Here is a 14,108-nt window from a genome sequence, read left to right as displayed (position 1 = left end):
TCTTTCCCATCAGCCTCTTTCAGTACTCTCTCTCTCCATTCACCCACCCAATCCCTCAAGTTCCCTTCCCCAGCCAGCCCCAGTTCACCCAGGAGATTCATGTGCCCTCCCCTCCTGGGGCCCTCCTTGTTATCCAGCCTCTCTGGGTCTGTGGATTGTAGCATGATTATCCTTTATTTTACAGTTAACATACACTTATATGTGAGTGCATACCTTGTTTGTCTTTCTAGGTCTGGGTTACCTCATTCCGGAAGATTGTTTTCTAGTCCCGTCCATTTACCTTCAAATTTCTTGACGTCATTGTTTCTTTGTTTTCCCTCACCCTGCCTTTTACCCTCTTCCCCGCTCCTTCCTTCTTGCTATCCTTTTCCTAGCCCTAATAATTGCCCCCTTAGTTTATACTTTTTAAAGACTAAGTTTTTCTTTTCATTGAGAACTTAAGTTTTTACAAACCTTTCAAGTTTACAGTCTCAAATATGTGTTGCATTTATTACCAAGGATTTGCTCTTCACTGGAAACATTATATTCTTTCAAATTATATCTGGTTGTTTATGACTGCAGTACAGAAATTAGTATATGCTTAGGTCAATCTTAAATCTTGTCATCTCTATGTTCTCACATTATAACAAACACTTTCTCTAATTCTTTTGGAGTTTTCTTTGTAAGGCTCTTACCACTTGAAAATAATGACAGGGTCTTTTCTTCTGTCTTTCTAATCCTCATTCCTTCATTTTCTCCTTCATTTATTATTGTTTTAGACTTAGAATTTCAATACCACTTTGTGTAAAAGTCACAAGTTGCACATTTCTGTTTCATTTTTTATAGAAATGAGATTGCTTCCAAAGCCTTTTCAGAATAAAAAAAAAAATATGTGTTGTTGGTTATGAATCCTATTTTATCCAACTTGTTATTTCCTTTAAGACTTTTGCACCTATACGTTTAATAAAATAGGCTTGTAGTTCCTTTCTTAATTCATTTGTATCTGGATTAAGATTATTAACTTTAAGTATATCAAACTTGCAAATATTAATGAGGAAAAATAATTTTAATAGAAGCTAGGAGAAGCTGTGTACAAAATACATGACTGACAAAGGTTTGATGTCCCAGGTGTATAACTAACCCCTACAAATCCACAAGACCAACTGGATATGAGAGCATACAGTTATAATACCAGCACTCAGGAGGCCGAGGCAGGAGAACAGTTCTCCTGTTGGAAGTTCAAAGCTAGTCTGTTCTACATAGTAAGATCCAAGCCAGCCAAGGCTTTACAGTGAGACACTGTCTCAAAATGAGCAAAAAAAAAAAAAAAAAGGGAGATAGAGGAAGGGAGAGAGGGAGGAAAGGAGGGAAGGAAGAAAAAATAAAAGAAGAAAAGAAGGAAGAAAGAAAGGTCAAATAGCCAATACCAAATGTTCAAGGGTTGTAAAATTAAGTTTCTAAGAAACCAATAGTTATTGAATATATGCAAAGATCCTTTACTTCAATGTAAAATAATAAAAATTTATACATTTATCATGTCTCACTTTAAAACTCACAGAAAAACACCAAAGCTTTAAAGAAAACGCGAAATAAACCTTTCTTGATGTTTTGGTGTTAACAATGCAGGAAACCAAGAATTTCACCCTGCTAAAGGAGAGTAATAGGAATTATCAATACGTAGAGCAATTTAAAAGCACTTAGTGAGGTTGAAACGCTCTTGTTGACTTCCCAGTGCACAGTTCTCTATAACATATGCTCCAGGAGGTGGTAAAATGAGAAGTAAACAGAGTTCATTTCCATCGAGAAATGCCCACGTCAGTAAGACGAAGTAGATGAACTGTATCTGCAGGGGTCTAACTCGTACCTCAGAGTACATTTACTTATGGGTTTAGTGTGTGCCTGGATGTGTGCAGGTGAATGTACCGTGGCACAGATGTGGGGTGGGGGAGAGGGAGAGATACATACATACATACATATACACATACGTACATACTTATGGTTACAAATAAATACTTATGAATGGAAGATGTGGAAATGTACTGGCCACTTCATGAGTTGGGTGGCTCTGGGGCTCTTGTGAGGAGGAAGGGATAGGGGGTCAATGGGGTTTCTGCTGTAGTATTAAGTGTTCATTTCTATAAACTAAAGAGCAAGAACCAATATTAAAACTTCTTCAGTCGATGGTTCAGAGTAGTGGAAGGTTTTTATATAACTAGATTTTCCAAAGTTTTCTCTCTTTTTCTTTTCATGTTGTGTACACACGTGTGTGCTGATGCCTGTATGTGCGTGTGTGGAGGCCCAGGGCGGAGGTGGAGCTTTCCAGGGATCTCCACTTCGTTCACTGGAGTGGCATTTCTTAAAGTAACCCAAAGAGTTCCCATCAGCAAGTTTAGCTGTCCAGCTTGCCCTGGGAATCCTGCCTCCACCACACTGGCTTGGCAGTCAAGGAGTCCTGAGGATCCAAACTCCGGCCTTTCATGCTTTTAGGCAAAGGGCTTTAGCCACCGACCTACCTCCCCACTCTCATTTTTCCCTATTTAAAAAAAATTTTTAAAGCCCCCCCCTTGATTTTAAACGTTCACAAGAAAAAAATTTGGTTAGCATCTGTGTATCATTATTATTATTGCCTCAAAGTTCATTCGCCATCACGTATCTCCAGACCTGTTTCATCTGCTTAACACGAAAGGATAAATAGACGATCATTTAAGACTCTTCCTAGCTCAAATATTCTAGGTTCCTTCCCTTCCCCTGTCTACCCTTTCCTTTTAAAAGCTCCATTGCCTGCATCCAGTATCGATCTATCATGCCTTTCTCTTTATGTCTCCTCTTCCGAAAAGTAACCAGGGTGCATTTAACTGGAGCATGCAAAGTAAACAAGCTTGCTAAAACCCTAGAACTGTGTTTTATGTCGTGTTGTGTTTTCTGTTTATTCTTTCTTTCAATTTCCACTTAATATAAAAGTCCTAAAATTTCGCCGTCCCCAGGGAGAAAAGTCACTCTGTGGAGCAAGTTGCTTCTGAATTCTTAGCTGGCTTCAGTCTCTAGGATAGGAACCAGCAACTGAGTTAGGAACAGAAGAAGCAAGCTAGGGCGCCGTGGGAGGAACAGGTTGTACTTTCTCAGTTTCAGGGAGAGATACCTGTGTGATCTGAGTGAGGGGAGACCAGGCTGCAAGTTGGAAAAATCCTTGAGCATCCACAGGAGCAGCGGCCAGCGGGCAGCGGGAGAACCCGCCCCGGTGAAGGCGGAGACCTCTAAACTGCAGCCTGGAGTCCAGGATACAGAGACCCGCGGAACCGGCTCCCTCTCTGGCGACCTTGACTGCAGGCAAAACGGCAGGGGAGCCTGTCCAGGTGGGAGCCGGCTTCCCAGCCCAGAACCTTCCCTTGTGCAGATATGAGCTACCAGCGTCCAGAGCTGAGCGACCGGCGGCAGGTAAAAGTGGCAACAGGGGCAGGAGCTGAACAGTTCCCGTCCACTTTCAGGCTGGGGTCTTGGTTTGGCAAAAAGGAGGAGGGGGCTTTATCTGATTTAATCTGACCTACATCTTCTGAATAAACACTTTTCTATAACTTTTTAAATTTCATGAACAGACCCCATACTCTGGAATTAGCTCAAAACAGTTGGGCAGCGGCAATGTGAAGACTTAGGGATAAAGTTTGTATAGTTCTTTCGGATGCCTAGCCTTTCCTGTTTTCCCTTGTTATCATAATTATTAACGCTATAGGAATTACTTGATGTCATTAACTATGTTTGAATCATGCATTGCTTATTTATAATCTGACATTATGCACTTTCAAACTAGTGAATGTTTAAGCATTCTTTCATCTATTAAAATAGAGAGAAACACACCTGAGTGACAGAGAAAGCCTGGTCTCTGGCCATGAGCACCAAAGGAAATCCTGTCATTCTGCCGCTGTGTTCAATGTGGTCAATTCTGTCATAGGATCCGGGATAATAGGTAAGCCATCTGTGCCTGCTGGGTTCTATTTGTGAAGTTAAGTTTTTATTAAAGGGGGGGGGTTGAACTGTTAATATTCTGCTAGCATTTGCTGGTTGTTTTTAAAGAAAAAAATCTTAATTAGATGACTGTGTTTTGCTCCACAGTAGATAGTGTCCTGGGGAGGAGCAGGGGAGTGCTCAGGGGACAGGGGAAACGGGCTTTTCATAGATGGCCTGGTCGGTTATCATCCCATCTAATGCATTTGTTCTTCTTTCTCAAGTAGACTCCATTACTTAAATCCTATTAGTCCCAGGAGGGAATTCCCGATTTTTGTACGCATAACAGGCACAAAAGTTTAATACGAGACTTTAACAATCAGTCCTATGGAATATTAAACTACACTATTTCTGGGCCTACCTACAGGATGCTAAACTTAAACCGTGAACGTATGAAATATTAGTTTTGAGCATCTAGTCACTATGACAGTTCATTTACAACGATCAGGAAAGAATAGTCCATGTTTTTCCCATCAATCAGAAGCAAGGGAAAGCCTCTTTAAAGAGTAAAAACTTTGAAAGGGTTTTGCACTACAGTGAGAGAAACTGTATTTCCAGCATCTATTGTTTGTTGTAGTTGGAAAACATCCCATTTCCAAATAGGCAGGAAAAACAAAGTCCTGTCAACTGCATTGCTCACCAAATACGCAACTTTCTGCAACAACGTTTTTCATATTGTTATCTGCTTAAAACTGTTGTTTATCAAATGAGTTGTTTTTCTTTTCTTGATTTCATTATTTATTTATTATTTTATGTGCATGTGTGAGTGTTTTGCCCACATGCACATACACCACATGCATACCCGGTGCCCACAGAGGTCAGAAGGGGGTGCCGGACTCCCTGGAACTGAATTTAAGGATGGTAGTATGCCACCATGTGGGTACTGGGAAATGAGTATTTGGCAGGAGCAATAAGTATTCTTAACTGCTGGGCCATCTTTCTAGCCCCTGAGTTAATTTCTTATTTTTTCACAAGTTTTTGTGCTTTCTGGCTTTACATTAATCCCTATATACATATTTTTTAAATGAACAATAAATTGGAGACTTCTGGGTGAAACAGAAGTAAGCAGAGTTAAAGCTTGCTTAAAAGTCTGTGTCCATGTGTCATGGAGCATGGACAGTTCAACCTTCAGAAGTCTGGAATTTATTCCTGGTACGAATACTTTTCAGGTACATGCAGGTCAGTGATACAATAATGTTCCACTTCACTGTACTCAGCAGCTTTGTTTTAAAGAGAAAACTTTTCTAAAAAGAAATATTCTAAAGAAAAATGTTTAAATTATTCCATTTTGAATATTTTGTCGTCTATAGTCTAAAATTATCCACATCCACAAAGTCATAAAAAATATTCTTATGAACCCTATTTAGCTTGAGAAAAAGTAATTCTGCATGCCTGTGCTCCCTGCGTTCCCTCATTTCCTAGCTGACTCCCCCATTTTTGGCTCCATGATCAGTCTCCCCTAAGACCTCACAACCATTCCCTCTGCTTCCCACAGCAGCGTGTCAGGCAGGGCTTGGGGTCTTTGTTCTCCCTGGAATCTAGGGCACTAACCATCACACTGAAATAAGTATTGCTTGAACTGGAAACATTACTTGAACTGGAATTGATTTTTGATTTGCTGCTTTTGAATTCTTCTTCATTCATCTCGTGTGCTTGCTCTCCTGACGTGTCATTAATTTAACGGCATTCCGTTCTGGAATAAGTGCTAATATGCTAATATTTGATTTAGGACTCTCTTGTCTTAGGTTACAACTTTTTATCATGGATATACAGAATTTATTTTACTTTCTATATATGAATTGTGAGAGATTTTTGCATTTCTACATGTCATTTTAATGGGTTGGGGCATTTTATGTTTTTCCAGGATTGCCATATTCAATGAATCAAGCTGGATTTCCCTTGGGAATACTGCTTTTATTCTGGGTCTCATATATTACAGGTAAATAGCGCACGGCTGCGTATCCCTGCAGTATAAATTGTTCAATGACTTCTTCACCTACACAAATATGCCCTGCAATTGGATCTCCCAGTTAATTAAGAAGTCCATCAAAGGTTCCTGAGGAATTTAAGCATCACATTTGTGGGGATTTGCTTTGTCTTCCTAATCTCTTAAACAGATTAGTGGAAGTAGCATGTTCTATCACCAAGCCTAAACCTGGGCATGTGCCTTTTCCACTTCATACACAAAGTGGTGGCTGAGAAAGTCACTTCCCAGGCCAGTGCTGGCTGAGAGGACATTGCTCCACAATGCACACAACGGGGTTGGGCTGGCAGGTACATGCAGAAGAACAGCCTCTCCATTCCAGACCTGAGAGACGCATAATCTATGCTTATGAATATAAGTATCTTTTAAAAGCCTTTCCATTTTTTAATTGCCTGCTCCCCAGTTGGTGCTGGCAAATATTTAATTTCCACCCAGTATATTACCATAGCTTTAGTGCATGGTGAACATATAATTATAAACCAGCAGGCAGAGAAAAGTAAACATCTCACCTGTGAATCAGGATTGGAAGAAGACGAGTGGTTAGTAAACCCGCATCATATTACATGTAAATAAACCACACTGCAAATAGCATGTTCAATTGCTGGTGTACCCATGATGTACAGTCGCTCCAAAGTCCTGCATTGCAAGCTCATTATCAGTAGGAACGATTAGCCCATTCATTTACTAACATCATCTGCATCTTTGAATAATTTTGATGAATAAAAGATCTCCTCACGAAAGTCAAACAATTTATAGTTTAAGATTCATTTTCTTTTTTATGCTTTAAGAGCAAAATCTACAAATACAGTATGTTAATTTTTTTCTTGCCTAACACTACAATTTTTTTTAATGGAATCAGACTTCTTTACAAATTATGGGAGTCCTACAGATCTATTGTTCAACACTGTAATTAAAATCTTAAACTATGGAGTTAGGTTGGAATTTAAATTCTGGGTCCTTAACCCTATGGTCCTTATTGCCCATTCTATTTAAACAGTAGCTTCTCTGTAACAGTTCTGGCTGTCTTGGAACTCATTTTGTAGACTGGGCTGGCCTTGAATTCATGGAACTCCCCCTACTTCTACCTTCCACGTGCTGGGATTAAAGGTGTGAGCTACCACCACCTGGGGAAAATTATTTTTATTTATATAATTACTGTATATTTATGTCTTCAGCTTTAATCCGAAAATTTGAAATGAAATAACTACAATGTAAATATTTTTAAATAATCCATAGAGTGCACTCTTAACCATAATAGCTTTAAAATTAAGTCACTGATTTTATTTTATTCCAAACCATGTGCTCTGAGTCTTATATATTCATTAACCCTAAAATCCTCACCATCGTGTTTACAGATTGAGCACCTAAGTTATATCACCTGCGGTGGAGTCACATCCCCGTAAACGTGGCTACGTCTTTGGGATAGAAAATTATGGGTATCCCTGGCCTTTGGCAGTCATACTGCCTCTGCCCTATTCAGGGCATCACCTGGATATTCAAGGATATCTGCATGTAGCTAAATGAAAAATGATGTTTTATTAAAAGTCATTAACCTTGTCATGGTAATACTATACCACTGCAGCTCTTCTCCTGGAATTCCTCTTTTTCCCAGGCTGAAGATGAAGCTCCATCCGTACAGAGATTGTCTCGCATGTGTGCAGCCTTGAGTTCAATCCCCAGCCCCTCCAGAACCATTGGAAACCCAGAGACACGCTAGAGGCAATGGAACCTGGGAGATGGAGCCAAGAAATGAGGGGAACTAAAGTCCCATGCAATAGCAAACTTTATTCGGAGCAGTGTATACTCTGAGGTTTAAGAAAGGGTGCATGAGTAAAGTTCTCATGAGGTCAGGCTGCATATAGTCACAAGGACAGGCTGTGCATGTAGAAAACATGTTTTTCCACAGAGGCATTTAAACGTTTACCAGTAGTCAGTTAAGGAATAATCTGAAGCAAACTCCCTCCTATCCACTAGACCTGGGAGGGCCAGGAAAATGCATTAGAAGAACAAACCCATGGTTTCAAAGAAACTGAAGTCACAAGACCCTTGCTCTGTTTTCTTACATGCACTCAAAATCCCCCTCCCAGGACTCCATTCTTGGATGGAGTTCCCACACCCCAGTATGGTGGCTCTTGCCTACCCTCTCAGCACTCAGGAGGTTGAGGCAGGGCGCAGGAGTTCAGGGTCAGCCTTGAATACAGAACAAACTTGAAGCCAGCCCTGGCCACCTGAAACCTTAATTTAAAAATGAATCTCTTCTCGAAGACAACAGTCAAAACATGCCGACCCTTTGTTTCAGATGATTTGTGTTTTGTTTTGTTTTGTTTTGTTTTGTTTTGTTTTGTTTTGCTACAGACTTTTCCCTCATTTTATTGATAAAAGGAGGAGCCCTCTCTGGAACAGACTCCTACCAGTCTTTGGTTAACCAGACCTTTGGCTTCCCAGGATACCTGCTGCTCTCTGCCCTACAGTTTATGTACCCTTTCATAGGTAAGGTGGCCATGAAGACAGATGCTATAATAGCTGGTACCCACGTGGTTCTTTCTGAATGGCAGCATTTTTGAGAGCCAGAAAAAAAAAAAAAAACCTAATAGTTGAAGTGTTTTCCAAATTCAGTGCTTGCATCTTTAACAATTTTCCTTCATATTTTCTAATACATTTTACCTATTCTATTACTATTTTTTTTCTAAAATAAAATGGGAATTTGGTTAATGCTTTAGTTTTCCTTACCTGCTGTATACTCTCTCTGATAAATGTGTATATGAATATACAGCATATATACACATACAAATATCGCTCACACACACATACACATGCACAATACACATACATATACACAAAAATATATATACAATGCACAGACATACACACATTTATACACACAATACACATGCACACACACACACATATATACATATACATACACATACACACATATATATACACACACATAGACATACACAATGATTTGGGATTGAAAGTGAGAAAACCAGCAAGTCTCTCTTAAGGCTCAATACAGATGATTTTTGTTTAATTTTGTTTTATGAAAACCTAATGATTTGTACCACAATGGTGAAAATGTCACCCACTTCTTAAACAGATAAAATGTTCATATAAATTAAGAACCAAAGACTTCACTTACATCTTATTAATTCTTTGGGAATTTCAAACAATGTTGATCTCATATTTTTATTAGAATTAAAAAAGCTACAGTTGAAGTAAGTCTATGTGTTCTCACAGAAATCTAGAAAAATATACTTCATTTGAAAGCCCTGCATTTTCAAGTGAAGGCTGTGTGTGTGTGTGTGTGTGTGTGTGTGTGTGTGTGTGTGTGTGTGTGTGTCTTCAAATTTTACTGTTGTCATTGGTTCTTCAGTGTAAGTAGCACATGTCTTCCCAAAAAAAGGTGTTTGGAAACCAACCCTCCACAACAAAATAAATCACATTTCAAATGAATGTCAAATCTCAACGTTCTAAAGCATTCTGGGGTGAACCAATTTGTATAGTGAAATTTTTCCTGAAGCTCAAGTTGACACTCGGGCATAAATCTTTCATGTTATCCTTAACCCGGGCATACTAGAAATTATAGGCAATGCATGCTAAGCCTATGTCAGTATTTAGTAAGTCATAACTTCCAGTGTTCAGAATATGCAAGAGAAAAACATATGCAGGCTTATTAACGACCATTCCTGTCATTGTGCTTTCAGCTATGATAAGTTACAACATAATAACCGGAGATACTCTGAGCAAAGTCTTTCAAAGAATCCCAGGAGGTAGGTAACCATGAGAAGTGTGGCAAGTTGAAATAAGCTTACTTTTCATAGGTATGATGTAATTCATAATTTACAAACAAAACATTTGACTGTGGAGCTGGGCTGCCTCACGGACCTTGCAGTTCCCAGGGCTCACATCCATCCAATACAACAAACTTAAATTAGTTTTTGACCAATTTTTAAAAGTTGCTGTCTTCTCCAGGCACGGTAGTACAAGTCTTCAATAATCCCAACACCCTAGATGTGGAGGCAGATGGACCTCTGAGTTCCAGACCAGCCTGGTCTACAGAGCAAGTTCCAGGACAGCCAGAGAAACCCTGTCTAAAAAAAAAAAAAAAAAAAAAAAAAAAGTTGCCATTTTCAATGCATTTCCATTTGATTCACTTTTTTTCAGAACACCATGTAAATCCCATCAAAATAAATAAACAAACAAACAAACCACATAGCTTTCTGGTTCTGACTCCTTGCACTCAGCAGGTTGTATGTGACAGGAATTTGTTACCCCCGTGACTCCATGAGGAGTCTGCCTGGTTATATTTCTATGGTTAGGAGCATCCCATGCTATGGAAACACAAACACACTAGTGTGGCAGTCAGCCAGGGCACGTTTGTGTTGTTTCCATTGTGGGCCAATTGTGGGACAGCTGCCGTGAATATCCTCAGGTGACATTTTCAGCACGTGTCACAAGCCCACTTCCTGTTGAGCCTGTCACCATGGCTTGGCTGTGAGAGTAATTCAGAAAGGATGGGCATGTTTGCTTGTAGTTTAGGAGTGGGGAAACTGACAAGAAGGCGATTGGGGCTAGCGAAGCGGCTCATTGTTTAGAGTACCAGCTGCTCTTGCAGAGGATCAGGGTTCAATTCCTAGCACCTGCATAGTAGCTCACAGCCATCTCTAACCATTTCTAGGGAATTTGATACCCTCCTCTGGCCTTCAGGGGCATCAGGCATTCAAGTGATGAACAGATATACATACAGTAAAAGGCTATGAACATTAAATAAATTAATAATTTTTAAAGACGCTATTCATAGGAATGTAAAATTCTATGACATCATAGGAAACATAAGTTCATTCTTGGGTTATTTTGTATTATATTTTTGTGGTATATTTCTGTTTTAATATGATTTTTTGTTTATTAACTCAAAATCATCTTCATATATGATTTAAGTTTTTTTTACATCATTATTTATAATGAAATGTTTTGGTAGTTAATGTACCACACAATGCGCCATTTATATGTATAAACACTAAATAATATTTACTATATTTCAGTTGATCCTGGAAGCGTGTTTATTGGCCGACACTTCATCATTGTGGTTTCAACGGCTACATTTACTCTGCCTCTGTCGTTGTACCGAGACATAGCAAAGCTAGGAAAGGTAATTTCTACATTTTAAAGCTTTACTTGTTTTTATTTCTATGTACGTGAGTGTTGCGCTTGCATGTATGTGTGTGCACCGTGTACTTGCAGGAGCTGGAAGATCCCCTGGAACTGGAGTTACAGAGGGTTGTGGGAGCTGCCGTAGGTGCTGGGAATCCCACTCATGTCCTCTGTAGGAGCAGCCAGTGCTCTTAACCACTGAGCCATCTCTCCGGCCCCATTTTTACATTTTTTAAATAGCCCTTAATTTTGCGGACCTACAGTCTATTCAGCTGCTGTCACAGTTATGCTTAGCACACTGAGAATAGCTCATCTGGGGAAACTTTTGGTTAAATGTGAAGAAAATACGTTCTTCCTTTTTCCTTTTCTAAAGGAGATAATCTGATATCAGACAATGGATTTTCAATTTAGAAAATACAGAAAACTGTATTTAAAGCAGTCTACTTTATTAGAAAAGTGCCCCCACCTTTTTCTGGAGACAATTTAAACAACTGGATTAAACTAAGTATGACAGAGAGAAGTGTTGGAAGAGATAAATGTTTAATCTTGTTTAAGCATTGTACAATAAATGCATTGACAAACTGTGTGGGACCCTGTATCAGTTAAAATGAAAAGTAAATAAAAGTATATCAAGGATGAATCACTTAAATGATGCAAAATGTTTTTATTTGCAAATTACAATGTCTATTGTACGTGTTTCCACTCCGTGAATTTTTTGCTGTTTTGTTTTTTTTTTGAGACAGGCTTTCTCTATTTCCTGTCTATCTTGAAGATAGTTCTGTAGACCAGGCTGACCTTGAACTCAGAGATCTGCCTGTCTCTGCCTCCTAAGTACTGGATTAAAGACATGGGCCACCACCACCAGGCTACCCACTCAGTGAATTTAAATACCATTTTTTTGATTGATCAATTGTTGAGAATTTTGCCAATAGGACTAAAGTCTTTCTAATCAAATTAACTAAATTATTATTTGACTCACCACCTAACCTTATTTACATAGACTATCCTTTATCTGTTTGTATTTTATTCTCTTACTGCCAAGGAATGTTTTTATTTTACTCAAAATATAACTGGTACTATGTCTACATGATCAAATATTCTGACCATATGTTTTCTAAAAGGGTTGATCATGTGACACTTCTACAGTCTGCTTTGAACACTGCACCCATCAACTCCATTCTGCTCCTGCCTTTGATGTTTGACACAATGCATCCAGTGATGAGTGAGGTCCCTTCTTCCAGGCAGAGCTGGACACGGAGCTAGCATGTGGGGGTGTTCTCACCATCAGGCCTTTCGTCTTTAGCAGTCATTCAGTGACAAGCAAGGACCCAAAGGGAGGCCAGACATGGCAGTGCACAGCTGTAATATTCAAGAGCTGGAGGAAGAGGCAGATAGATCGCTATGAGTTGAAGCCAACCTGATCTATACATAATTCCTGGCCAGTCAGAGTTACATAGTGAGACCTCGTCAAAAAAAGAGAGAGAGAGAGAGAGAAAGAAAGAAAGAAAGAAAGAAAGAAAGAAAGAAAGAAAGAAAGGAGGGAGAAAAAAAAAAGAAAGGAAGAAAACTGTATCAAAAGCAATTTTTTGTGTCAGGTATCTGAATGATTGAGCATTTTTTTTTCTTTACAAGTGAAAAATAGATATATAAATATATATTCAATATAGATACATAAATGTTCAATATAGATGCATAAATGTTATCTTCTGAAAGTAGAAAGCAAAACATTCATGAAAAAATGATGATCCTTAACATATGAATTCCCTACACACCTCTTGAAGTGTCCTACTGAAATCCTGATTAACAAAGCACAGGGCAGGCTCTCTACAGAGTAGGCTGCTTGCATTTGAATGCCACATGTCACCTTCTAGCTTTGTGACCTTCCATTGGCTATTTTTTCTCTCTGTCCCTCACAGGACCAGGGAACTCATCATAGATATTTATTTCAAATTAAAGATTAAAAACTTAAAATCCAATGTTAATGATAATCACATGAAATAAAAGGAATTTGAGACTTTTTTGTTTTAACCCATCCTAGAGGCCATCTCAGATGTGCTTACCCATTTTAAATGGAGAATCGATTCGCAAACCTAATGTAATGAGTGTACAGGGTACATGCGCACGCACAGCGACCGTGTGTTAGCCGGATGAAACAGGCACAGTGCTGAGAGGAAGACAAAGAACAGACCCAGAAACACAGGGCAGAGGGCAAACCACATGGGAAAAATAGACCAACGGAGCTCGAGAGCAGAGAGGGAAAGGCAGACATGAAAACAGAGAATTGAGATGAGTGTATGCATGGTATGTGGAAAGGAAAAGGGAGATGAAAATGAAAAAAGCAACGGTAGGTGGAAAGCAGCTGAAGTCAGTACTAAAATGGGACCTGAAATTTAAAAAAAAAAAAAGATATTTTCATTTTAACTTTCATAAATTAAAAGCGCTCACTTTGTATCCTGTGCAGGAAGTCACTAAGAGGGCTTCAAACTTTGTTGTAAAACCACAGTGGACCCTCGATCCTCTGTTTGGGTCTCAGGGACGATTATAATCTGTTAAGTAGTTATACACCCACCCAATCAGTGTAGAGACTAATCTATAAGGTTATAAACCACTTAGGGAGCCTGATAGAAACAATCTATAAATAAGTTTGCCAAATTAATAAAAATGATGTACTATTTTAAACAACTTATCTGCATCTTATACTGACGGTGTCTTCACGTTTCTTTGTACAGATCTCTTTGATTTCCACAGTTTTAACAACTATAATCCTTGGAATCGTAATGACAAGAGCAGTTTCTTTGGGGCCAAACATGTAAGTGCTGTTGTATTTTTGACTTTTACATCAATATTTGCTGAAATATATCATATTCAAGAACATAAGGAAAATACACAAATAAAAATATAGCCAGATAGCCGGGCGGTGGTGGCGCACGCCTTTAATCCCAGCACTCGGGAGGCAGAGGCAGGTGGATCTCTGTGAGTTCGAGGCCAGCCT

At 39.1% G+C, this 14,108-nt stretch overlaps 1 protein-coding gene across 1 annotated transcript in view; it reads left to right on the top strand.

Annotated features, from left to right (window-relative positions):
- Window positions 1-3,306: 3,306 nt before the first annotated feature.
- Window positions 3,307-14,108, top strand: part of Slc38a11 (solute carrier family 38 member 11) — a 46,748-nt gene continuing 35,946 nt past the window's right edge. The window contains exons 1-7 of the mRNA XM_005346490.3: window positions 3,307-3,414; window positions 3,820-3,940; window positions 5,843-5,917; window positions 8,318-8,452; window positions 9,670-9,735; window positions 11,008-11,114; window positions 13,846-13,925. Coding sequence (XP_005346547.1) covers window positions 3,376-3,414; window positions 3,820-3,940; window positions 5,843-5,917; window positions 8,318-8,452; window positions 9,670-9,735; window positions 11,008-11,114; window positions 13,846-13,925 — 623 coding nt within the window. The 5' untranslated portion in view covers window positions 3,307-3,375. The remainder of the gene's footprint in view (window positions 3,415-3,819; window positions 3,941-5,842; window positions 5,918-8,317; window positions 8,453-9,669; window positions 9,736-11,007; window positions 11,115-13,845; window positions 13,926-14,108) is intronic.

Source organism: Microtus ochrogaster, chromosome 4 (genome assembly GCF_000317375.1).
Source record: "Microtus ochrogaster isolate Prairie Vole_2 chromosome 4, MicOch1.0, whole genome shotgun sequence".
NCBI lineage: Eukaryota > Metazoa > Chordata > Mammalia > Rodentia > Cricetidae > Microtus > Microtus ochrogaster.
Note: the sequence above shows the minus strand (reverse complement) of the source record. Positions and strands in the feature narration are given on the sequence as shown.